This window comes from Nylanderia fulva, unplaced genomic scaffold (genome assembly GCF_048542155.1).
Source record: "Nylanderia fulva isolate GAGA-0341 unplaced genomic scaffold, ASM4854215v1 Scaffold41, whole genome shotgun sequence".
In the NCBI taxonomy this organism is placed as follows: Eukaryota; Metazoa; Arthropoda; class Insecta; order Hymenoptera; family Formicidae; genus Nylanderia; species Nylanderia fulva.
The window spans coordinates 89654-117633 of NW_028190488.1; the positions used below are offsets into that span (position 1 = coordinate 89654).

Sequence of the window (27980 nt, forward strand, 5' to 3'; positions counted from 1 at the left end):
TCGTTTGCGCGCGGAGATTTATGAAGCTTTCTCTCTCGGCGGAGAATAGCAAATGGCCTGGCCTGTTCCCTCGATTTGCTTTTATTCCGACGTCAATAATGCCCGGCGCGGTCGAAGCGCCGACTTATGCAAGGACGGGTCCCTCGTGTCGGCCAAGGGACCGTCGTCTCTGCTTCTCGGTGAAGGTAGCACCGCGAGAAACCCCATGTGTATACGTTTGTATGTATATATGTATATACGCTACTATTGCGGCTTGTAGTACGACATGATACATGACACAGGCCACGATAATAATCGTCGAAAGGTATTCTGAGCTCCTCGCACCGACGTTTTTGACGTCCGCCGCGCGGCCTTCGCGCGGAGGCGGAGAGGAAACGAATAAAAAAATTAATAAATAAAAGACACCCCCAAGAAATGCCTATCGTCCCGCTCATCGCAATCCGCGTGCTCGATAACCCGATGACCGTGTAATATTTATTGATAGCCGTGTTCTTCTGCTCGCATTTCTTTGTCTATCAGTGCCGCATCGCATGTTTCTTAATCTCCTTGATTTATTCATTAATTATTAATGAATAAATTCATAATTTAAGCGATTCATAAACGGAACAAATTTTTTCACGTACATTTTACACCGAACATTTAAAGAGTTGCGAGAACATAATAGATATTGCACACACATTCGCTATTGTTTGCGTTATCGAAGCCGTATTATTTCGCGGTACACACGAAATTCTTTCTCGTCAAAAGTTATTATCTCACAGACACGTTATCGACACTGTATAACTCACACGGTGCTGTAAATTTTTTGCCGTGCGTTCGCGGCGAGCTTATCGACGCCTCCAATCGTTTGATTAAATTGACAGCAACGCCGTGACTTGATATAATATGCCGCGAGAATTGAACTCGTCGATAGATTTACGCATTGATACGGCAAGACGAGTCAATAAATTCGTACGAGTCCGTACAAAGTCGATGTGTCAGCCACATGTGACTTTCGCAATCTTCACGCTCCGGTGACCGCCGATATCGATACATTCATTATTGTATTTTTCATCTAAATGTATAAGTTATATGAACTTTAAAGTTTATAATCACCAAGTAAAATTTTGCAGTTAAGAATAATTTTTGTTGTTAAACGCGTGATGGTGATATAAATTAATTTCCTATTTTTAAAGATTTTGAGAAAAATTTTAAAAATAGGTAAATAGTGAAATATTTCAAATTAATTAAAAAAAGTCCATTATTTTTCATGATAATTTTTTGCGTGTTACATGCTCGCGACGTTTGATTAAGAGAGATCAGAAAGATTTTATCTGATTTTTGCGCATCTGACACAAACGCGGTAAAAGTGTGGTGAAACATTTACTTTGGATTTCATATTTAATTCTCAACTCTGCTAAGAATTTCTGAAAAAAGGGAAGAGAGAAAGAGAAAGAGAGGGAGAGGGAGAATTTCATCATTACATTGCGGTCGTTACTCTTTCCTCAATCGTATGTTTAACTTTTTTAAAGTGCGGAAATGATTTACATTTTAAGATTTACATAGAATAGTCGGGTGAATTGTGATCCTGACAAACATACTCTTACGCGGCGTGCGGTAAGCAGCATGTGGTCTACACGTGCTTGAGGGATGAATATTACCAGTTGAAGATTAAAGAGGTTCTCACAAGTGTGCTTTCGCACAAATATTCATGTACAAATTCTATGTTTAACATTAACCCTTCGTTAATTGAATATGCGCATCTAAAAACTATACATTATATAAGTGAATATTTATATAGAATTATGATTTTATAGATTAAACTCTTCTCTCCGTGTATGTGCTTTTTAAATACACGTACACATATCTAACACAGTGATATTATATACATGTATAAAATTTACTAATTTCTAACACTCAGATTATAATTTTTTTTTTTTACAATTGTATGCACTGCTGTGTATGAGTAAAAACGGGATGTATACGTGGACTATAGTTTTAAGAAGGTTATGCGAGAGCAATCAGTTAAACGTGCTGGGAATGTGAAGAAAGTTCAACGCGAGTGTCTCATTGTTTACCTGTCAAACGTCGTCGGGTGAACAACCTGTCTCTGACTTGGTCCGACTGGTTTTTGCGCGGCTCGATGTATTCAGATGAGTTTGGGCTGACCCTGAAAAAGCCTGGGTCATCGAACTACTGGACGCGAACGTGGCTCGAGTATATATATATTTTAAATATTGTGCAACAATATCTTGTTACATTGTGGCATCTCCAAATAACTATTTACAAAATTTGCTTTAATTTGCTAAATCCAAATTTGTATCAAATTCGCTCATTTTTATCCAATTTTTTATAAATTTGCACAATAATATATAATATATAATGTACAATGTACAATGGAATATAATTTTTCATTAATAAAAAATTCTTAAAGATGTTCTTCAAAGATGTTTCGTGCTTTAATTTTAATATAATTTTATTTATAATAAGTCAGAGATATCTTGTTCCGTGCTGTAATATATAAATCTGTACTCTTTTTTGTGTAAAATAAATAATTTTATAAAGAAACGCGAGTAAATGTAACGTGGACCGCGAAGTAGTCGCTGTTCAAAGTCACGACGGTGGGTACCTTCGCGAACTACAAAATACCGCGCGAGTTTGTCGAAGCACGCGAACGCAAGCTCTGTACCAGGAGCCTGCGCTTTAAAAAGCCCGAGGAATCATGGCTGAGAGTCCACTCTTGCGTGTATTTAATAGCGCGGGATAATCTAATGAGCCCCGTACAAAGTGCACTTAGGCTCGCTCGCGGACCAACAGGTGGGTAACGATAGTGCCGAGGGTGAGTGATTAAGCGGCGCGACCTTCGGACCAGCCTAGATGTAAATCAAGTTAATCTGCCCGCAATACCGAAAGCCACTCCGACTAATTATCTACGAGAGGTAGAACGCCGATGATTGGACATGCGTCTCGACGAGATAAAGCGAGGGTGATGAAGAGAGAGAAAAAGAGAAGAAATTACAATCGTGGGAGAAAGAAGGAGAGAGGGAGACAAATAGAGAGAAAGGGATGCTGGTGTGAGAGAGAAAGAATGTCGAACGCACGGCGATATTAAATACCTTAATGATTCCGTAAGGCTACCACTATTTGTCGACTTAAATCACGCTAATCCATTCGTGATCCTGCAAACGGTAGCCGCCGTCCAAGAACAGATCCCCCCGAAGACTCGTTAAGAGCATTCCGCGAACAGACCAACCCCGAGATTACATTCTTATCCACCAGGATAGTAACCTAGGATATACAATCGAGCTGGCATACGGTGGCTCACTCAGTATATGGTATACCACGATCTCGCGCAATGTCGTCGTCATTTGTCCGCATTGTGTTACGAGCGTACTAGGATCTCTGTGTTACGTCTACTGAGATATATGCGAGCTCGCAAGATATAAGAGATGGTTACTGCGTATTATGATCGCGGTATTCAAACGGAAGGATTTCAAGAATCTTTCTCTCCCCACATGAAAAATATTAATCCTAGAACCCGAGCCGTTTCTATACAGTACGAACATAATCTCGACTATGAGGTATCATACATAAAACCCGCACGTTTTATCAAAGTATTATATTATTATCATTTGTACATTTATGGAATAAAGTAAAACAATAATGAAATTATTATCATTATACATATATTTTTAAATATATTCTCCGCGCAGTCATAAGCTTGATACAAAAATAAACTAATATCGAGAGAAAAAGTTATAGTAAAATGTGCATGTATATTTTTTTGTTATAATAAAAAAAATCATCAAAATCAAACTTAATATTTTTGACAGTTAATCTTGTATTACATTAATGTATCGCTATTATAAAAATAGCAAATATATTGCTTGTCCTTCACGCGTTTCAAGATGATTCACTTAGATGGAATGCGAGTGACATTACGTCGCGTCATGCAATAGATTCGCCACGCAATCGACGATACATCACGCAAGCTCCGGGTTACCGGAGAGCACAATGCACCGGTCATTTGTCGATCCTATATCAATACACGGCATTCGCGAAAAGCCATGTACTGTGCCAGCCTGAGTTGTTGCCCGGACACGAAATCTCTGCCCACGGACAATCGGTTAGGGTTAGAAGACATGGTGTGATAGAAGTTGAGAGCACTGGCGGATTTAGCGAATAAGCGTTCTAAACGATCGTTTAAGAGCCTCGATTCACTGAAAGGCAACGGTGAATTATTCCGTAAATTACTGTTTCCTAAAAATTTGCGCTATTAATAAACAGCCACAGCGAATAATAATTTTGTAGATCAACCAGCGCGAATTGCTTTATTTTCAAGATTCTTATAAGATCCTCATAAGATGGGAAGCTCTAAATATAGTACCGCTTAGGGCTCTAGAAGCTGTAAATCCACCACTGGCTGAAAGTAGGGAGCGTAACGTGTATATACGTATATGCTATATACGTCGGGAAGGACGGGGCGAGTGGCATGGCGGGACAATAGCTATATGTCAGACTGCATGAGTTACCGACTAGTTCGGCGAACATGAAATCAACCCCTGTACACGCCTGTACATAACGCATAGAGAGAAAAAATAAGAATAGACGCGCGAGAAACGGCAGAAAGCGAGAGTTTGCGAGATATTTGGGAATGCTTATCGGCGTATATAACTCAGCCGACCAGTCAATTTGATAATCGACGAGCCGATTCCTGGCTTCGCCGCGGGTCTAGTCTCGTTCGGGCTGGCACCGGATGGCATCTCCTCTCCGCGATCTTTCTCGCGCGGCCGATCTGGAGCCGGTTTCGCGCATTGCTACCGTGCTAAAATATTGTTCGCCGTGGGTGGCTTTATGGGCCTTGCCGATCTCTAAAGGCCTCTTCCGATTCTTCTCTCCTTGTCAGATACGAACTTATTGATAGTCGCAGTCTAGCGAACGGTATTTCCATCCGGTATGCTCGGCGACTACTATCTTCGCGCTCGCTAGCGGTGGAAAATATACGAGAAAACGAGAACAGAAAGAGAGAAGTCAAAGTGGCGCGGGAGAGAGGCGGTGTTATATCGCGCTGCGCGCCGGAACGAAACTGAATTTATGTCTCACCATGGTCGTGGCACCTATACTCGTCCTTCGAACCTGCCACACGGTCGTATCTCGCGCGAAACCGACGCACGTATTGATCCATTAAGGTTCGTCCTTCGTTGCCGGTGCGTCTCTCCGCAGCGTTCCGTGATTTCTCGGTACGCAATCGATATCTTTCGAGACATCATCCGTGAAAATCGATACAATTGAAACCGTAACCGATGAAATTAATTATTATATATTTCTGTATAACATAGCTATTTTTTTACTCGAACTAAAAAAATTGAGATCTAAAATTCCCGACAGATTTCTAAAGTATCCACAATCGTATAAAAATAGTTTATGTGTGGAATTAAGAATATTATAAATATATCGCGAAACCAGATGGTTTCGTTTACAAATAGAAAAATAAGTACACCTAGCATTTAAGCTTGCAACTTCTTTCTGAGAAACACACCGTATAATAAGTTATGGCTCGTGCTCATCCGTTTCACGTGACCGACGTGGAGTTTGATGAGCGCCGGAGCGCGGATTTGCATAACGCGCGGAGAAGGGGCAACTAGATCGGGACGCGTAAGTCCTCCGCTGGAGGTAAATGCCTCGGCCACGGCCGCGCACCGGTTTGATTATGCCTTTGGGCGAATGATGTATAGCGCCAATTTCATCCGGAGCGGACATATACCCCCGAGGTGCGAACGAGCCTAACGGGCGACGCGACACGTCGGCCTTGCGCGCGTAAACGTACCCGGGCGTTTAATATACGCGCCGCGATCCGGACGGCTGACATCCACAAATTCTGCGATCGGTGGCGCGACTCGTTTCGCGAGCGTGTAATATCGCGTAATGGCGATTAATCGCGGACCCGTGAAAAATGCCGCGGTGAATAAGGATCGACGATAATAATCGCCACCTGCCGCGTGCTCCTTTTAATCACCGGTACCCGGCCCGGTGCGAGAGCACGCTCGGCTTCATGCCCGAATATTTATATTATCTGTGGACTCTGCGGTGTTCTTTTTTCTGACGCGCCGCGTGTATTATTTTAAGATGCGTGTCGACTCGCGATAAATCTGATCCGTTTATCAATTAACGTGCGCTCCGTCAATATCAATCGTGATCTTTCCCGTAGGCGGGTTGATTGGAAAAGTTCTGCTGGTGCAACGAGCAGTCGGATAATTATAGTGTTTAGCCGCGAGGAATATTGCGTCTGTTGAATCTGTATTAATGAACAATGCATTCGTCGCAAGGACGACTATCAATTTATAAATAAATGAATAAATGATGTAGAATTATTTCTTAAGGATTTGTATATTTATAATCTTAAATAATTTGTTAGATGTTACACAGTCGATTAAAGGGAAGATGCGAACGTGGGAAATGACAATTTCTTCGACATGATTGAAGACGAAAATTTTCTTCTATCCGACATCCTGATTGATGATGAACGACTATACGGATTTGGGTAAAAGGAGTACGAGTTCGCCTCCTTCTCGAAGGCAGGCAAGATGCGCGATTTTTACGGCTACGCCTATATTTTCTCAATGAGTAATTTATAGCCCATCATTATGCGATATAGCACGATAGAAATAAGTTTCTTAAATAATTTATACGCTACGTGTTCGTTTTGTTCGTTTACGAAGTGTTTAATGTATGCATTGTAGATCTATGTCTATAGAAAATGCATGTGCGTTCAAGGAAATCGATTTTTTCTCAATCGTCCAATTAATTTATTTCATGATATCTTGCGTACGATTACAATATGAATTTTATTTATATTTTTTATTTTTTAAAGATTTTATTATTTTCATTAGAATCTTTCTAGCTCAAATCTGTATTCTTAAAATAAATTAGCACGTGCACACATTTTATTTCAATGCATTTAAAAATATTAAAAGTTACTCCCTCGTCGACGATAGTTAATAATTAACATTCCTTTGCTGCACTGATTAATTATGCTTTTCTTCTTCGTCTGTATATAATAGAGAGGATAGTAATTTAGAAAAGACAGAGAATGGCCAGTTCAGAATTACTTAAGGCAAAGTTATCATGATATCGCAAACGCTCTGTCTTAAAAAAATTAATTTATTGCCTTGCTGAAAGTATCTGGTTATTCGATAAAGGATAATCGGCGGCTTATATCCAGCGCAATTTATCACTTCGAATAGGGGTGGTTTCGTAATCTTTTTTTCCGATGCTCGCGGATCAATTATTGTCCCTGTCTGTCGGTTTTCGAGGTCTCGACGTCGCGATAACTTTCAAAAATTATTGCCCGTTAAAATCTCAAACTGAGATCTCGCATAACTCCAAAACGGATGTATGGGGCGTTCTGTGCGGGCGCGCGCGCGCCAAGAAAACATTATTAAATATCGCCGTTCGGCGAAGTTTAAGTTTCTTCGCGGCGAACCAGCAATTAACTTTTTCGATTAGACACAGTCCCGACGTTCTTACTGGGAGTGGTTGTAGATGGGTAGATCGAGTACTACAGGATGTCCCAAAATCGTTGTACCGTAAATTTAATAAGAGAAATCTTATGGCCTGATTGGAATAATAATTGCTTTTTAATTAAACGTTGTCGTAAAGGCAAAAATTTCTAAAAAATTAAATTATACAAATGTGCAAATTTTACATACAATAATATTTTAGTGGTTTTTAAAACCTTACAGTTTATTCCAGAGATATTCAAGTTCGAAAAATAAGAACGACGAGAGGGAGGGAGAAGATAAGAAGAGTTTATCTATAGTATATATCAAATAATTTTCCATAGCAATGAGAGAAAAAGAAAATGACATTTCTGTTGTGGGACATCCTGTACAGATACACACCCATAGTCTGATGTACATCGTGACGGGAAAAAGATGGAGGGAATACGAGAAATGAGCCGGGAGGAATGGGATATCTCTCGCAGTATCCTCGGATGTAATCAATTGAAGTTTTTGTCGGAGTGGCTGGGGCTCCGGTTTAACAGTAAATGCTGGCATCGCCATAACGGATCATAGTTTTGCTAGAAACACGCGAGAACACGCGTCAAAAGAGAGATGCGCAACTAAACGAAATCAAATCCTTGCTAAATGATAGACAAACATTCCCGCACGAAGTCATCATACGTTATCGCCATTACGATGGTCATATAATGAATCCATGGAAATTTATTCTCATGAATCATGAAAGCTAGAGCTTCTTTCTTACCTTATAAATCGATGCATGCAATTTTCCATTCTCGTAAACTTATACGCAAAAGAATTTTCCTAATGGATTTTCATCAGACGCAAAAAAGATCGATAATCAATATTTAATACCATCATGTTTGCCATCGCTTGCCAACAAGTCAATTAACCTTAATTACTGCATCATCGATTTAATTATGCCTCGGCGCAACTTATTCGCGCACATGTTACATGATGCACAGAGATACACGCGTGTACCAATTACTTGACGCATCAAATAATGGTAATTTAAAGCACAATGTTGTCGCGTATTAAAGATTTGTCTTGACAATTTTATCGAGCACTTAAAGAAGAAATTGCGACTTTGACATTTCATAAACATTTTTATTTGCGATAGTTCATGTGTACTTATAACAATTTTGTCACGAAGCACAATGTATATTTGATACAAATCTTCAGTATATTTTCTCTTCTTAATACAATAAAAGAGAATCCATTGTGAAAAGTCTTTTTTAAAACTGATGTACCCATTACTTGACGCATCAAATAATAATAATTTAAAGCATGATGTTATCGTGTATTAAAGATTTGTCAACAATTTTATCGAGCACTTAAAGAGAAAAGTCTAACTTCGACATTTCATAAACATTTTCATTTGCGATAATTCATGTGTACTTATAACAATTTTGTCACGAAACACAATGTATATTTAATACAAACTTTCAGTATATTTTCTTTTCTTAATAAAAGAGAATCGATCGTAAAAAGCCTTTTTTAACCATGCAATGTACCAATGTACCAATTACTTGACGCATCAAATAATGATAATTTAAAGCACGATGTTGTCGCCTATTAAAGACTTGTCTCGACAATTTTATCAAGCATTTAAAAAGGAAAGTGCGACTTGGCCTTTTTTATAAATATTTTCATTTGCGATAGTTTATGTGTACTTTTAATAATTTTGTCACAAACATGTATATTTAATAGACACACGGAGTTGCTTCCCGACTTTCCGCTTGGTTGAAGTTGTCTCGTTATGTGACTGCGAATGACAATTGATATCGGTGTCGCCATCTAACGGCGAAACCTAACTTCACAGTCAAGAATGAACTAGACCCGGCGAAATTTCTCTCTCTCTCTCTCTCTCTTCCTATCCTTTCCATTAGACGCGTGTGTCCCATACGTCTATCACAATGCACGTCTCCCTCAAGACTGATCCCCACCTATTCACCTATCGAGTGCGCAATGGTAGCGCCAACTGACGGCAAAACCCAACTTCACAGTCCACGAGACTGATATGATTGATGACCAGGGAGCAGTCTTGCGCGAGCCGTACAGCGCAGTGGATGCAAGGGGAAATGTGTGCGTTTAATGACAGCGTAAAGCGTAGGTATTTTAATTTAAAGATTCTGAAACATTATATTTTTTGTGTTTGCATTTTCTGTTAAAGATTTAAATATTGAATTTTTTATGCATTGCATATGCATGTGAATGACATATATATTTTGTCTATGCATTAATTGCAATAACAATTTTTATGCATGTATTGTAATTTTAAGATATCAAAATATAATATAACTTCGCTTTGCGCACGTTAATTATATTCGGTTTGATTAAATGAAATGAGAAATATATATATATATATATATATATATATATATATATATATTTGTATTTTACAAATTAGCGTTGTATATTACTACTTTGCTGTTGCGTATCGTATGAATAAATGATATAATCATTTTTCATTCTATATATAATCTCAATATATGTATGTAAATAGAAAATAATCACGACGAGCTAATCTTCTGAGCGAGACATTTATTTCGCGCATTATCCGTATATTGTTGGTTCGATGTCGTACGTTTATTACAAAGAATCGCGAATATATCTCGGCAATTCGATTTAATCAGCTGCCTAAGTGATGCGGCTTTTATAACTTTATAAGATAATTACTATCTGCCATTCACATACAATGTTCTAGCCTTGGCTGATTGCGAGGCTTCGGTATTTTTGCGGCGACGGCCTCACCAACATTTATCCAGGTATTTGCAATATTTCACTGACAAACTGTATGCGCACGACGCATACAAGGATCTATTTGGCGAGATTCGATCTTGTTGAGGACGATTCTTTGTCCAATTTATTTGTTAATATACAGTTACGGCCGGCGGGACTGATTGAGGCGGTACGGCTCCTTTGGTCATACTCGAGAGCAAACTGTCCGATCCATGGATTCCGAATACCATAGTTCATTTACAAATGCCTTAATAAGTATATCGTTGGCCTTGTCCCGAACGAGCTTCCCCGCCGATAATTACTCGCTGTCGCTGGAAAGCGACGGCCGATATATATTCGATATACTCAGACATGAAAAAAAAATTGCAAATATAGGTATACATATTTAAATATAACCCCGCGTGTTACGAGCGAAATGGTTCGCATGCGGACGTCAATGCGCGGTAAAATGTAAAGAGAAATTGCTCGGATTATTATTAGCACGGAGCAACATACGTTCCTTAACAAGCTGCCATCTATTTGGCTCGCCAAGTTCTCGACAAGATGTTCGTCGACGAAGAAAGTTGATGAAGTCGCTGACCTACGAGAACGCGTAGGGTCGTAGGTGAAGATGGTTAGACAGTAATCGCGCCGCGTTCAATTATACTTCATTACTCTACGATCGACGCTGTGGTCTTCATCAGCATTTCGATACCGCTTCTAGTCGATCGTTAATGACGCCAATAGTGAACGTGATTCAATATCGTTCGAATTACTTCAAAATCGAAATTATTTCAAAAATTCTCTATTACGTTAAATATAACAGTACACACAAAATGTGCGGATATTGAAACAATAAATGAAAAGTGAATGTATGCAATGATATTTTTGTACATATCAAACATGTTAAGACACATTTCAAAAATATTTATTGTATATGCTAGATAGATGAAGAAATTTCATATTTTCTTCAAAATAAAATAGCTAAGATAGTCATCATAGATTAATGGGAAGATTGTTTATTGCAAAGAATTTAAAAGAGCTGATCACTTGACTATTTTTGCAATATTTTCCTCAATTCCTTCAAACCTGTATTTGAATTTTTTAATGCACTTCACTCATTTGATTGTAAGATCCTGAGGTAGATTCGACAATGCCTCTCGTCGCATCTGTCATGCGAATGCATCGATGACGACGCAGATGTTTGCGATTTAACTGATGGGGTGTGCGTGCTCGTAGAGTCTTATTAGAAGTCTAGGAAGTCGTTACGTCATCGCACAAGTCGTAGGTCATCTCTATTATATCGGAATTTTGCCGGTGAAGCTGGTGCCGAGAGACGACCTTAACCGACGGATACCTAATGCTGCTATCGTAACACACAATGCTTATTAACCTTGGTCTCGTCGTCGGCGAACCTCCGCCTGAGGAATCTTATTAATAAGTAAATACGTCGACGTCTTCGTCGTCCACCGCAAGTTTCTGCACGCTCGCCCCATCATTCACGCCATCATGCTTCTTATACCAAGATTGCAAGTGAAAATAGAAACGCTGATTTACGCAGAAAATTTAATAATCCGTGTACTTTTATACATTAATGAAACAACTAATAAATTGTCACGATCGCCTTGACATTTCAAAAAAATATAACTGTGCTCGGATGGAGTAAATGTCAAGTTGCAAGATTTATTAGTCGCAAATATGAAGAGAAAGTTGAAAACTTTTACTAAGTTAGATATGATATTGTTCTATTATTAATAATTTTATTACGCATTTAATTTAATTTATTAAATCCTCGTTGATTATGGATGCAAGATCTAGAATGACAGAAATTATTACTCGTATCTTATAATATAACATCGTAAAATGGTGCGTGGTTTCACAGCAATAAAACGATATGGTTTGCACTTGGAAAGCAAACATTGTATTCGAAGAAATCCTCGATTACCTACATTATATTTCATGATGATTTAAACGCTCGGTGTTGTTTCAACTCCACGATATTTTCGTTTTCTCTTCACGCTCGCCTCGCTTAACTAACAAATAGATAACTCACGGCGGGTGAATAATATGTTTTGAACTTCACTTATCTAATTTAATGGGAGCCTACAAAAAACCATCCAGGTAGCTACATTTAACGCTGAGGATAAGGGCCATGTAGCATATAAGAATGTGTAAAATGCTTCGGACCTTGCACTCTCTCGTGCACGCGACCTTGAATCCTTCCGTTCGGGTTTGGGATATTCCATGATTGCACGTGTGCACAGACTGCCTGCACGTTCCTTCCGATCTGATAAAAATGTTATGCATTCAACGCATGCTCGGCCACACAACATCGTCTGCCGTATTGCCAGTATGCACTTAACTACCTTCGGTGCTCGTATAAGAATTCTCAATTAGTCGAAGTTCTTTTCGCCGACCGAAAAGAAATTGGAAGAATGGCGGAAAAATGTCAGATCTCTTCAACAAACTGTCTCGGATAAAGAGTAGTTTTAATTTCTATTTCTAATTTTATTCGTTCATATAAAGTCTTAATGATTATTTCCGGATATATTAAAAAATTAAAATATAAAAATCTTTCTAAATATATTTCTAAACATGTAGGAAAGAATTATGGAACCTGAAAAAAAAAGAATGTTAAAAATAGAAAACGGAGAACGCGGCCTTCACAAGAGCGGAGTCAAGGCCGATCCTTGCGTAACGCATGTATTGCGATAAATGGAGTCGCTTTTCGGGGACCCTGGTTCCTCGACGAATGATTGATCAAAATCCGAAAAATATCGGGGCAAGCGAAGTTGCAAGATATATAATACACACGTAGAGTATCGCGCGGATAACGTTGCACGAGAGAGCACTCGAACACGATGCCTTAACAGCGCAATTTATCAAACGCTCCTTTCATCCGAACCGTTCCACGTAGCAATTAACGTGTCCACCGCGGGAACATCGTATTTTAAAGCTTTATGGCATCGGCACGCCCATGCGAAATTCGCTAGCCGCCGTCGCAGCCGCTTACGTATCTCGCTTCTTTTCCTCTCTATCGCGCCGATCCGGCGATTTATCGGTTCTGTCGACGGTGACAGCGTCCAGGAGATACGAAACGAGAGCCGAATAAGGGTCGAGCATGACTCCATAGATATCGACCCGATCCTTCCTAGAGTCGTGTTTCATCCTTCGATACGATAATTTATTTCGACGCTTTAATTTATTCGACGATTATATTTTTATATAAGTAAAAGTAAATTCCCTCTATAAATAAAATATTCTTTAAAAAATTTCTATTGTTATTGATTATTAATTTCTTGCGTTTCAAATAAAATTATTGTTAAACATATTTTATTATCGTAAAGAATCGCTACATGCATATGTATTTTGTATATATCTACATTAATTTCTCTAACAAAGGTCAATATACATAGAGTGATATACATGTGTGCCAGGAGCCTTGAAAGGATCAAAGGTGAATCACGATATTTTTTCATTGCCTGCAACGGTACCGGCGCTGCTCCGCGATAACTTCTACGATGTTAAACAGTACGAACGTATACTCGATGTACTTTCAATAGATCGGTACTCTATTTTACAGACAAGCACATACGAGTTCTTCAGTTTAAGCGACCATTAGGAGCGCACGAGAGAGGAAACATACTTTAGAAATTAACATTGCGATGTCATTGAACGCCTACGTTAAGAGGAGAGCGATTTTTATGTATTTTTCCTAATGATTGTTCCTGGTCAAGATAATAAGACAGAAGCGGATATTGACTTCTCGACGTCTGTGGAGTTAATTAATTTTAAAGCCTAACTCAGCTGAACAGCGTTAACTCTTACACAATACATAAATTATAAAAATTTAATAGAAAAAGAGAAAGAGGTATTTGCGAACAAGATTATTTTGTCATGAATCTTTTGACAGTTGACAGCCTGGAATTTCTTTTATTAATTACTAAGAGGTAAATAACAAAATTCGCAATTAAATCATTTTTGTACTAAAAACATTAAACATTCTTTCTTACATTTTCCACTGAAAATCGAAAACTGAAAGTCTTTTCTGCTCAAGAATTTAGTTTAACCGTTTACGGCTTCAACATCCTTTGTAGCAGGTTCTGCTTTCCTTGCTCATTAGTTTGCACAATGAATCGCCTTTGCAACAAGAGAATTTAGCAGCAAATGTGCAGGTACTCGAATCGGACGGGCACTTATCAATGGCGCATTTCCAATGAGAAAGACACTCTCGTTGTGTTGAGAATGACCGCCTCCTCTTCTTCTTCTTCCCCTTTTTGGCACGTCTACGATTCACCAATTACCGAGTTTATTCGTTGGACGCGACAATTTCATGAAACCAAGACTTGATGACCACGCGCGCCCACCACAATTACTTTAACCGCCACCTTTTACCCTTCTGCGTGCACGCACTGCAACGACCAGGCACAACATGCACCCGCGGCATAATCTTTTCTCTCCCTCTGCGGAGAGTAACTTAATGCTGACGTACATAAATATATGTTTAAGGCGTCGTCGATGTGTGGTTTTTACTCGCACGTCTCGAAATCGACATGGTCATTACAAGCATTGATACGTAATGTGATTCCTAATGGCTTGTAATGGATAAAAATTTAGTCTACCTATCTAAACATGTTCGGAAAAGGCTGCGAAATATAATTTCACAAAAGAAATTCACCGGTTAGGTTTTAAAAGAAATAGTAAAAAAATATCAAGATTCTAAAATAAAGTTACAATAATTAATGGGCGATTTAATGAAACGTTGGTCTTGCAATTAAAGTTATAATTTAAAAAAGCGAAAGAGAAATTCCACGATAGTTCGATGGAGAGAAATTTGAGATGAATTTCTATATAATGATTCAGATCATAAATAGCAATCGCTCTTCCTTCTCACCATCCTTCTCGCCGTAGTATCCATGGTACAGAAAGAAATCTCTTCACTTGCACCCTCCATAATCACGTTTAATTATGAGGGAAAAAAGTCTCAGTGGGAGCGAAGTAATTCGTTTCAAGCGTGGCCGGCCTCTGAGCGCGCAATCGTTGCTAAATTATATCTCCGCAATAAGTGAATCTGGATCGTCCTTTTTCACATTAATACCGAGCATCGCGAACACTCCTGCGCGAGATCGGAGCGTAATAGAATCCGGGCCCCAGGCCGCCCTTTTCGTGCTCTTACGACCCTCGGCGGAACCAGTTTACCCGCGATCCGTGAACGAGGACGAGGGGGAGAAGAATGCGCTTAAGTTAATCGAACGCAAACAGTTTAGGCTTAACGATCCGCGCGATCGTTAGATCGCCGCTGGATCGAATCGACGATGATACAAGGGAGAATCGAAAGGCCGGACTTCTTCGTGCGATCGTTTTGTCTCTTCTCTTTCTGTCGGTCCATGTCAAAACATATCTCGCATGTCGCGAGGTACTCGGGATTCCAAGATACCGAACGATCTCGATTTTGATGAGAGCGAACGTATGTAGCGGCAAGGCTCGCGCGCAGTAAAAGTTAAATAAACAGAATAATTTTTTTTCTTTTTGCGCAAACTAAATGCACCGAGTGCGCTGGAACATGCGTGAATCACGTCGATTTCAGTCGCGGGATCTCGCCTAACGATGGTATTTATATTCTCATCGCGACAATGACCTTCTTTGTGGTAAATTTACAAAGCCGATTAAAAAAGTTTGCGCAAAGTGTATGATAATGATAATACTTTGTAGAAGAGTCGTACTGTTAAAGAACAAGGACGAAGCATGTGGAAAGCTTTAAATAATTTTCAGTCGATACCTTGCATCGAATAATCCTTAGTCGAGAATAAATAAAATTTGTCTTTTGTAAATATCATTAATCAATAGTTTCAATTAAAATTGAACTTGTTGAAGAATAATACTAGATACTACAAAAATGTCAATAATTCTCATTTTCTTTTAAAAATATAAATATGATAATTAAGTAGATTAAACTACATTAGATCAGATTAATTAGTATAAGATATAAGTATATTAATGTGTATGTGTAACATCTATGTCTCTACAGAAACTCAGAATTATTTTTTATTATATTTATATACTCTGATGCAATGTTATTTTATATATAATAATATATAACATATTCGAGAAAAAAAAATATATATATAAAGGATATGATGCGTGCAACAAAATGTTGGAATTAATAATTAAGTTTAATTATGTATTGCGCCTAGCAACCTAGCAATGTGGCAATGAAATAGAAAGTTCCGAAACATCAACCTCGAAACTACATCGATATGTTACAATCGCGTGTATATGAATAATTAAAAGAGATAAAATAAATTTGTGTAAATTAAGACAAATCACGTACATACATACTCACACGATAAAAAACTCGATGACAGATCGGACAAGCGGACAGATGACAAGTCTTCTTTTAGTTTTTATTTGCGTATAGATACCCAAGTAGCACCAATTGACGCATAAGATATTATTAAGAAATTTTTAAGACAGTTTTAAGAAATCTTATAATATGATATCAAAAAGACATCTTAAAGATATCTTAAAGATATCTTTAATACGTCAATTTTGGACTTGGTATTGTGTTGTCTGGGTATAGACAATGGCGAGTTTTGATAATGATAAGTTTCCTCAAATACTCGCTCGAGAATGCCTTTTAAAAATAACGTGAGAAGGAAATAAAAAAACTAAAATAAAGATACAAGAAAAAGATCAGAAACTTTAATACAAGTATATAGATTATATATGAACTTAATATATGTATAAGAGATTAATCTCAAAAATCAAAAGAGCAACGGCGAAAAACTGTGTATACGAAAAAAATATTCTCTCCACAATTCCTACACATATAGCCAAGTATGTATGTACTACGTCGAGTAGCTTCTTATCCCTCGAAACAAACGACCACCTGCAGTCGACGGGGTAACGTCCTGATGTCAGCCACAGGAGCTGCGGCCACGTGCGGCCAGCCGGTCCAGCATCGCGAGGCCTCCTCGCATCGGCGAAAGGGCCGATTCGGTGGAATGTTAACGAATCGCGGAATCCCGCGGCAAAAGATGGATAACGGCTGTGTCGGTCTGCTCGCGAGCAAGCGACGAGCCTCGCCCGAGCCGAGATCCGCATTCGAATAACGCGTCGTATCGGGCTGCGCGCTCGGACCCACCGAGTTCGGGTCGTCGAACCCGCCGTTCGTTCGGTACCCCGGTCGCTCCGGATGCGGCAGCCACCGTCGCGAGAAGGAGAAAGACGTGAGGGGAGCCAGTATGTAGAGGATCGCGGCTAAGATGTACCGGGAACCGAGAACAAAGTACCAGCGCGCGACCGTCGTCGCCTCTCGCCCGGTATAGTATAAAGCCGAGACTTGACAGGGATGGGGCGAACGTCCAAACCCGGGAGTATCTTCTCGAGGTCCGTAAACGAGAAGAGGAAATCGGACGGTGGATTGTCTTGGCTAATGATGCCGCTCGGTTGTGAGAAACAAGCAAACGAGGTGAATTTCGCGTTTAAAGAATTTGTTTCATTTTTTGAGTCACATTTATATAAGCACGTGTGTTTAAATATTTTTAATCGTACATTAATATTCGAAAAAATTCATATACATAAATGAAATAAATTATTATTGATACAATATATTTTTGACATCTCCGTTGCATTTTGATAATCGTTTAGGAACAAAAAAACATTTTTAATCGAGGAAGCAGCGACACGATACGCGATCGAACCATCTTGATTGTACGTACAGCAATAGGGATATTTCCATCGTAAATACAGCGCGTCGATATTCCCGGATAACCGTAATCAGCATCTGCGTTTCTGCTCATCCGCTCTACTTCTTAAATAACTATCGCTTGCGATCGATTCGCGATAACGACATAAATCACAGACCGCAATGGCAAACGGCACAAAATTCCAATAAGAGAAACCAGCCTTTCTCACGCATCGGCTGCGATGACTTTTACGAGCGAATACGCGCGTTACCTCGAACGCGGTACCACCTGCGGAAAATAAAGTTATTATTTATGTGATGGCCAAAATATTTAACGAGCCGGACGAACGCATCGCGGTATAATAGCGGCACAATATAATTAGCATAATCAGACGTGAGCCAAAGTATCGAGCAATGCTTATACTTCTTCTTAACCGCTTCTTAACTGTATACGTTTCATCTTTGCAACTGTCGCAGCATCCGTGTACAGCTCAGCAATATCGGTATGATTAGATTAAAGTGATTTGCATTTTGAAGTTTCTGCAAAATTTACTTTCCCCGAAAATTACTTTCTTCCAATCAATCACGTTCCATTTTTAATTACACGACATTCGAAATTCACTTCTCGAGAAAGTCCATTGTATAATACATAATGAACGTAAAATTCCTCTTTCTTTCCCTTTTCTCTTTCTTCCTCTTCACAATGCCAGACATTCGCTCGCTAGCGACTCACCAGTTACGTTGGAATCCGACAAGAAGAGCGCATTGTGTCTGTAAACTGGCGCGATTTACGGGTCTCCAGATTGTCGGGCGATCGCTAACATAATCGTCCGGTATCAATTGGCGACGCCTGCTACAGCAGGCAGTACAAGTAACTGTAACTTGATGGCTCTCCGTAAATCGTACATCATGCACGAGTCCCGCTCTGGAGAGACTCTCAATAGGAATTCCCATGCTCAGATTCTTCCTTTTCTCCCATTTGCGTACAAATCAATGTTAAATTGCAGGAACGTAATCTGTAGATAACCGCAGAATCGAACGCTTTTGCGGGTTCGATAGGCGGGACGCGCGTGCCGTTAGAATTCACATCCGTATTCCAATTTACGAGCTATATCATACGCAGGACTCGTTAGCATTGATACTTTGCTAGCAATGATCTATCCAATTATTATACGAAGTAGGTTTAAGTTTCTCTATTACAATTATGTTTTTTTTGTTAATTCTAAATAATTACAAACATTCATAACAGGAATCTTAAATAATTAATATTTTCTCAATTTATACAGCCATTCATCTCTTTAGATTTTTCCCTATTCACAAAAAGATAAATAAAAAATATATATATGTATACGCGTAATTGTATGCAGCATTTAAATAAAACTTACTTGAATTAAAGCATGTATACTTTATTTACGTCTTCGAGTATACATTACCGTCGCGATCAACAATAATGGATCGTTTTGCATTACGAGACTAGAGACGCACGGAGGGTCTATTATATCGTGACACGTTATGCATCATTTCTAGCAGTAGTCGCCGTCAGAAGTCTGTCCGAGTTGTATATGAACGAGAGATGATGGGAAAAGCGGCGAATACCGTTGCCTTCGATAGTCGCGATTGTGTATATATCGGTGAGATAAACTCTCGTTATGACGACAGCCGGTCAGTAGCGCATTATGCAAAATTTTAATGAGCGCTAAAAACGAGTCTAGTAGCATAGACCGCATAGAACAGAGAAAGTTTCAACGAGAGAGACATTACATGGGCATACAAGCTTGATCGTCTAATTAAAGTTCTCCTCTGCGCGATTTCGCAAACGTAATCGTGTGTTTGCGTCAATAAACTCGGAGATTTGATGATTCATGATGCAACGGCAGATTATCAAGATTATATTATGTTATTGCCGTTTTCATAAATTATGTATATGATGGACAAGCTACCGCATCGTTGCGACGATTATATTTCTTGATTGACTACATACGTTAAACGTTAAACGATGCGACGAGAAAACGCGGATTGAGACACACGCGAGAGCGTGTCAAGGAATACGAGTTTTTCCGAGAATGCATTTTATGTCATACATAAAAAGAATGTACGATAAACCGATGTGTCGTCTTGCAACGATAAAATCTCGTTTTCTTTATCGAAACATTCGCTTAGCTCATCGCTGTTTCGAATCAAATTGTCGAATTACCGTAGCATAAATTAATCATTGCTTATATTGAGATAAATCTCGCTATAGTGGATCTATCTCAATATAAGCAATGATTAAATACTCCCCGATTACACTATCGATAAAATTAATGTAGTTCTTGTTCGTGTCTCATTTCGTTCGCGGATCCTGTCGAGAAGTTACCGTAAGTCAGCCGCGTCAATCGCGAGAAAATCGTTGGAGCACAATAGCGGTTTCCACGTCGGTGTCAATTTGATTAGTCCACGAGCGCAGTTTAGAGGCGCGTGTCCTTTGCGGGGGACCGTTATGCAGACGTGACCTGTGTCGTCGAAACGGGAGGGAGACTCGGGATCAATGAGCGATCGTTTCTTGGAAGTCAGGATTACGCCCGTAGCTATGCATAATGCCTCTCCCCTGGGCTTATACTGACTCATAACGGTCTTCTCGTACACCAGTGACCCGAACGTGATGCACAAACTTCATGTGCGCTATGCTGTCCTTCCTCGAAGTGTATAGTCGGCTTAACAATTTCCTACGTTGACGTTGCGAAACGAATCACGTTGACGCGAGAATAATTACGCGATTGTATAAATATTTGGCGCGATCATTATAAACATTGCGTATGGAGATACCTAATTAAACAGCAATCCCTACCATTTTAATTATACCGGAGATGAATTGGCAATCGGTCTTATCGCGGGCTTGTTTTAATTTTCTTAGACGAGCTGTCAAGTAGCAAGATGTATGGCAGACCGCTGTCCGTCGAGATTTCTCCTTCTTGAGATGATCGTTAGTTATATCTGTCGCGGTCGAGCGCCTAATTTACGCACTCGACAGGGCGAAACTCTAGCTTTCGGCTGTTGCTCTTCGGTCGTTCGCACTTCTCGCGATTTGCTCTTTTTCTCGCTCGTCCCTCGTTTGCAGCGTACCTTATGTATCTTATTGTTAGATCCGTTGGTCGAGATAAGAACTCGGACCGGGCCAAAAGGTTCAAGCGAGATCTCCGGCTGCAAGGGCCAGTCTTTTTTCTCAGACCCTCGTTATCCGGAGGTGAGCGACCTTATTCGACACGATTGTCTTTCTGATGAAAGCAAAGTAATGAATTCCAGCCACTGCACATTAAATAGCCGATGTACGTTTTTTCTTGGTATTATTATTGTTTAGTCTGTTTTGAGATTCTTCCCAAGCGCAAGGCTCGGAATTTATTTTATAATAATAATAATTAGCAAAGAAAATTTTGCAGACAGAATCTGTCGAAATTTCAACGAAGGTCGACTATACTTCAACTTTCCATTCACTTAGATGCGCGAGACTCTGTTGTAGCACAAAAGGACAAAACAAATCCTTTGGATCCTTATCTTCTACGTCTTGGGCCGACTTTCAACAGCACATCCGGCTATACATTATCACCTGCTGTCACAATAACGGATATCTATTCAACGTGTGAGAGACGAGCTGGTTCCTTCTCGTAACAAACGATAAGTCGATAAATCTCGACGCGTCGACTAACAAGGCCATCCCGTTCGCAATAAAGAATGCGAGAGAGATTATATATATTTTTTCTTAGAAATTCAACGTGGCCTATTAGATGGCCGCGAGCTCGCTAACCTGGTCCTAGACGGTCGGACGCGACAGGATCGCGTAGGTGTCCGCAAGGGCGTCATCCTACGCGACGCTCCATTTCGGGATATCTTCTGCACAAGGTGCATTAACCTTTCTCTCGTGTTCGGCTTCATTCCGAATTTCTACCAAAACGAAGAGAAAAAAGAGAGTGCACCGGCACAGGGCCTTTACGGCGGCTCGTTAAAGTCATTGTACGCCGATCATCGCGATTCGATTCGACGAACCGGACCAGCCACTTAATGAGATGCACTTAATCCTTTTGACTTCGCTCGTCTATTTGTTAGAAAAAGAATCGAAGAGAGATCTGAATTTTTCACGAGTTGTTTCCGCGTTTGACTGTAGATGGTTCAGGAATTTTTTAGTAAGCCAGATTTGAGATTTAAAATGTCATTAATCATAGAATAGAAAAAAAACTGATCTGCTTCATTTTTTATGTCATTTTATATCAATTATTCTCAAAACGTATATGTATACAGGTAATATGTTTGATTTTATCGTATAACTTTATCGTATAATCAGATTTCCAAGATATAAATTATTCAATTTTACACATATTGCTTAAGACATAAAGATTTTTTAATATCAATTTGATCAATCTTTGCTAATTGCTGTGTATATTTAAATAGGTCAACTAAACACTGCATAAAGATTAAACGATACGGCGATGCTTCCGGGACATCTTGTACGCAACTTTATGGACATGATGCGCGTGCCGCGGACGAGAAGTCCTTGTCCATTCTCGGCTCTCCATACGAGGATCTAAGAATTCTCGTCGACGAGCCAGAAGGATCGTCATAGGCAACGCTCAACTCTGTATAGAGCCTCGTATATGGACATACGGGACAAGTTGAGCGATATGGCACGTGTCGGCATCCTGAAGTGCGGCGCTCTTTTCCGGTCTGCGTCTTCGAGTTCCGTTAGCCGCGTTATATGTTAGAAAGATACGAAGAGGAGGAGAGAAGAAAGATGCGAAGAAGAGGAGATAGACGAGGCGCACGTAACCGTGATTGTGCTAATGGGTCAAATCGCATCTGTCACTAACGAGGTATATGTTCGTGGGCGGTCGCCTTAGGAAGACCAGTACGTTTATTACGCGCGTTCACGTTGTCCTCCCTTCAACCGGATTGCGCTCGTTAAAGCGAGAAATTGGATCGAATGCTAATACCGCGCCGGGCGCTTAAAGCGAGTCTCACCCTCGAATGTAAACGTCTCTGCGGAGAACATTAATTAACGGGTTTTGCGAAGACGGGTTTTATGAAAAGAATTATTAGATCGCTCTGCTGATTATATCTGACAAGGGACATGTCACAACTGTCCGGAACCGATTTGATTCTCCTTGAAATATGTTGTTAAATACACAAATCTAAAAGACACGTATTTTTTTATACGTGCGCAATTTGAGTTTTAAGGGGTGAAACACCCCTTTAAAGAATAACGGTATTTTTCTTTAGGATCAAATATCTGCTAAACTATAAGAGATATAAAGAAAAAACGTACAACAAATTTTAATGGCTTGAAGAGTACTTTAAAGTTATATGAACAAAAATTTTTTTTTTTTTTTTTTTTTTTAAAAAACCCTCACCACCTAATTTTTTTTTTCAAAATTAAAAATTTTGTTTTACCTAATTTAAAGCTTATTTTTTTCCAAATTCAACCATGTGTAATAAAGTTATGTTACGAAATATCATTTTCGAAAATTAATTATAAACGCTCCCGTATATACGCTCATCCGTGCTATGTGCGTAAGTAATTACCGTCGAACAATAAAATATATAAAAAATGTTTTTGTATAATTCTTATTTATGTTTTCTATGTATTTATAACTGCGTATTGTGTATATTTAGATTTAAAAAAAAATTTTTAAATATAATTAATAAGAATTTTTTAAATATACCCCCTGCTTTCTTATTATTTCTTTAATATTTAATTTCTTCTATAAAAATTAAAAACAATTATATTTTATAATAAAATTATTTTTTAATTGAATCTTGCGAATACCAATGTCGCAATATTTGGCATAAACAAATTTTATATCTTACGTTAAATGAATCATAAGATAAGATTATGTGTACGTGTTCCAGATAAGTTATAATTTTTACAATAAAATCTTTAATACGTTAAAATAAATAATAAAATAAGATTATGTGATGGCGTATTTCTGATAAGTTAATATAAATTGTTCATGTAGCAGCATAATTCTCACAGTCGGTGTAGTCTTTTCGTTGTAATAATATCTGTGTAAACTGTTCTTTTATTGCAATAGAAAGCAAAATATAACATCTTTGAATATGATTATCAATCCGCTTAACGTTGTTAGACTTTTATTGGTGTCAATAAATTCAATATATTTAACAGAAACGCCAGTAACTGAAGCAGAAGTGGAATTAAAGGAAAACATTAAAAAAATATTACTGGATAGCGTTTTTCATTATAATGGGGTGGAAGTAACGGAAGAAATATATCTCGATTATGAAGAACCTTATAAATTACATAGTTTTGAAATAATTGAAGATGACGAAGAAGCATGGCATGAAGATAGTTTAAATTCTCATCCTCATTGTTCAAATGATGATACAAATTTTGATAGTTCTTATAAAAGACGAGCTGTTGAGTATTGGCGATTTCGGGACACTGATGAAAACAGTAATGACAGAAAAAGGAATCGTCCTCTAAGAGTAGTACAAAATAAATTTAGAAGAGTTTCATCTGAACGTCAGTTAAGGCGATGGGAAGAACAAATACAATCAGGTGGAAGTCGTACAGAAAAATTATCTTACATCTCCAAATTTACACATGATAAATTTACTGCAGCTGTCGAATCAGGATTCATGGTTCATGATATTGATTTAAAAAGATGGGCTTTACAAGCTCAAGAAGAAATAGGAAATTTAAATCCTATATTTAAAGCATCTCACAGTTGGATAGCAAGATTTAAGAAGTCTCACCGAATTGTTTCAAGAAAAGTTACGAAGTTTGTCACTAGAAGAACATTAGAAGATTCTGCTGATTTGCAAAAATCAGCTGATGATTTTCTGGAAACAGTAAAACCTCTTATTGAACAGTTTGGATCTGAAAATATTTACAATTCAGATCAAAGTGGTTTCCAATTGGAACTTCACTCTGGAAGATCATTGTCTAACCAGGGAGAAAAGAAAGTAGAACGTGTCGTGCAATCCATATCATCAACAACCCATTCATATACGATACAACCAATAATATCCTGTAATGGCAATTTGTTGTCCCCTTTATTTATTGTATTAAAAGAAGCTAATGGTAAATTTGGACCAAGAGTACAAGAAAATTTATTTAAAGCAGAAAATGTTATTGTAAAAGCATCGAAATCTGGTAAAATGACATCAGGTATTTTCCTTTTATAATTACTTTTTTTAACAACCTTATTTTATTTAACAATTTAATAAGAGTCATAAAAAAACTATTAAATTAACATTTATATTTTGTACAGATCATTTTAAAATGTGGTTAGAAGAAGCTTATTTCGCAAACATTGGTCCTAATAGCGTTCTTCTTATCGATTCATGGACTGGACATTGCCCCAATATGATTTCGGATTTAACACCTCCTGGAACACATATTACTACTATGATAATACCGAAAGGAACTACAGGGAAAATACAACCATTAGATGTTTATGGATTCAGAATTTGGAAAAATTTTGCTAAAAGATTTTCAGATGCGGTTTTACTGTTGGAAAGTAATATAAACTTACATGAACGAAATAATATAATAAAATTGCAATCTTTGATACATAATCAATTGTCATCCCCACGATATCAAAACTTATTTAAATATTCGTGGTTTAAAAGTGGTTATACGAATGAAAGACCAGACGAATTCGAAAATCCAGTACACTTTAGTTTAGACGAAACTTTAACAAAATGTGATATCGAAGGTTGCAATAATATAGCTGTAGTAAGATGTTCTTGGTGCAAGAAGTCATTATGTTTGAAACATTTTTTTGTCGAATATCATTATTGTAATGTGTATAATGAGTGAATAATATAAAATGCAAATACATTTTAAAAAAAATCTAAATATACACAATACACAGTTATAAATACATAGAAAACATAAATAAGAATTATACAAAAACATTTTTTATATATTTTATTGTTCGACGGTAATTACTTACGCACATAGCACGGATGAGCGTATATACGGGAGCGTTTATAATTAATTTTCGAAAATGATATTTCGTAACATAACTTTATTACACATGGTTGAATTTGGAAAAAAATAAGCTTTAAATTAGGTAAAACAAAATTTTTAATTTTGAAAAAAAAAATTAGGTGGTGAGGGTTTTTAAAAAAAAAAAAAAAAAAAAAAAATTTTTGTTCATATAACTTTAAAGTACTCTTCAAGCCATTAAAATTTGTTGTACGTTTTTTCTTTATATCTCTTATAGTTTAGCAGATATTTGATCCTAAAGAAAAATACCGTTATTCTTTAAAGGGGTGTTTCACCCCTTAAAACTCAAATTGCGCACGTATAAAAAAATACGTGTCTTTTAGATTTGTGTATTTAACAACATATTTCAAGGAGAATCAAATCGGTTCCGGACAGTTGTGACATGTCCCTTGTGAGTATGACTATTAGTATTTCCGCTATGTTTCGAAATGTATGACAAATGTAATTTATGATCAACTTGACACTTATCGAGACAAGTAACAACATGATACTTGTCAGATCTTTATTCGATTGTAAGACATGTAAAAGTGTAATTTATTCAGTAATATATTTAGAGACAACGCAATTTCAAAGAATTTAGAGAAATTAAAAATTATTATCGCGTTAGATTAATTACATATTATTATACGCAATAAAAGAAATAATGTGATAATGCAATATGTGAAAATATTATCCATTTTTACTTTCAAGAATTCTATGTATAAAAAAATTAGAAAATGTAATTCTCCATAAATTTATCTAAGTAAATAAAATTTGCGTGAATTTTTCTGCAATTAATCTGTATATAAAATAATTATGTGTACCAGGAATCAGCAGCGTTTAGAAGCCTTTGCCGATATAGATACGCCAATGGTTATTTTCTCCGGGCGCATGGTAGCACGGGAAGAGATACCAAATCAGGCTATTGAAATCCCATTAAGATAACCCGTAGGGAGTAAATGGATGCCGCCTGCAACGACCGTGATTGCGATCGCTTTAGGTAGGTTGTTGCTGACTTTCCGTTGTATTCGTAGCACAATATGCTTATATATTCTTCATTTTATTTAATATATCAATATCCAAACCAATTCGATCCTCGGAAGTTTGTGATTTCAGGGCTTTATAAGGGGCGATAGTCCCGGCAACGGTGATAATGCATCAATGAAACATGGAAGTCTGGTTAGGATCATTGCCAGGCCAGGCAGGTCGATTCGGTCGAGCTGATCAATAGCGATCAAGGCACGATCAAGCGAAAGATGCCTTCGTGTGTAATTTATTTCAGAAAAGGTTAGTGTGAGAGTTAATCCTACACCATAGAACACCATATAGGCTACCATAGAATAATTGCCAATTATCTCGAATGATCCTATAATTCATTTAAGGCTATGAAGCCAGTAAATAGATTTTGAAATATCTTACGGCAATTTCATGTTTTCTACAGTTTTATACAAATAGCGTTGCAAGAAGAGAAACTGTTTTTTCAAGTAGCGGAGAAGCGAATGATACAAAGACACGTTGGAATGGAGAATACAATGGAGCATGGAAATTTACGAGGTGGGCGGAGCACTGATCCCAGCTGGCGTAGTAAGTAGTTAATCGTGATCATGAATAAACATCGCTGTGGAAATGATGACATCTTCTCGGAGAACCACGACGTTACTTCATCTCGAAACGTTTCATTATTATCACATCTTGTTGTGTCAAATTCCACGATCGGCCTACGATTGTTTAGATTTTCCAAAGTTCTCGTTATTTATTCTAATCCTGAAAATCAGTTTGATATAAAACAAGCTCTATATGTAATATAAAAATTCCAGATTCTAAAACAAAATTAAATTTAAAAAGTTAGTCACATAAAAAAATTTTTTGCTTATAATATATTGTTTCAAACGAGAGGAAGAGAAAGAGAAAGAGAATTCATTTTAATTAAATATTTTTTTCTCAATATATTTTAATACCAAATATATGTATAATTTTTAAATTTAGTTTTGTTTTCATTGAAGAAGAGAAAAAAGCGATAAAAATGAAAAATATGCTTGTTATAAATAATGTGAGACGTTTCTTGAAATTACTACTTAATTATGAGTCATCT

General features: G+C 37.8%; 1 protein-coding gene across 1 annotated transcript; it reads left to right on the top strand.

The window, feature by feature from the left end:
• The first annotated feature begins 23908 nt into the window (after positions 1 to 23908).
• On the top strand, positions 23909 to 26307 carry LOC146721793 (uncharacterized). The gene is made up of 2 exons (XM_085486232.1): positions 23909 to 25063; positions 25167 to 26307. Exons 1-2 carry the CDS (start codon positions 23992 to 23994, stop codon positions 25715 to 25717), a joined length of 1623 nt encoding a protein of 540 aa, XP_085342358.1. The 5' UTR covers positions 23909 to 23991; the 3' UTR covers positions 25718 to 26307.
• Positions 26308 to 27980: the final 1673 nt, after the last annotated feature.

Excerpts from the sequence above, each read along its gene's own strand:
- LOC146721793 (XM_085486232.1), top strand. The coding sequence starts at position 23,992 with ATGATTATCAATCCGCTTAACGTTGTTAGACTTTTATTGGTGTCAATA. Across the intron at positions 25,064-25,166 it reads ATCTGGTAAAATGACATCAG|ATCATTTTAAAATGTGGTTA; the intron begins GTATTTTCCTTT and ends TATTTTGTACAG.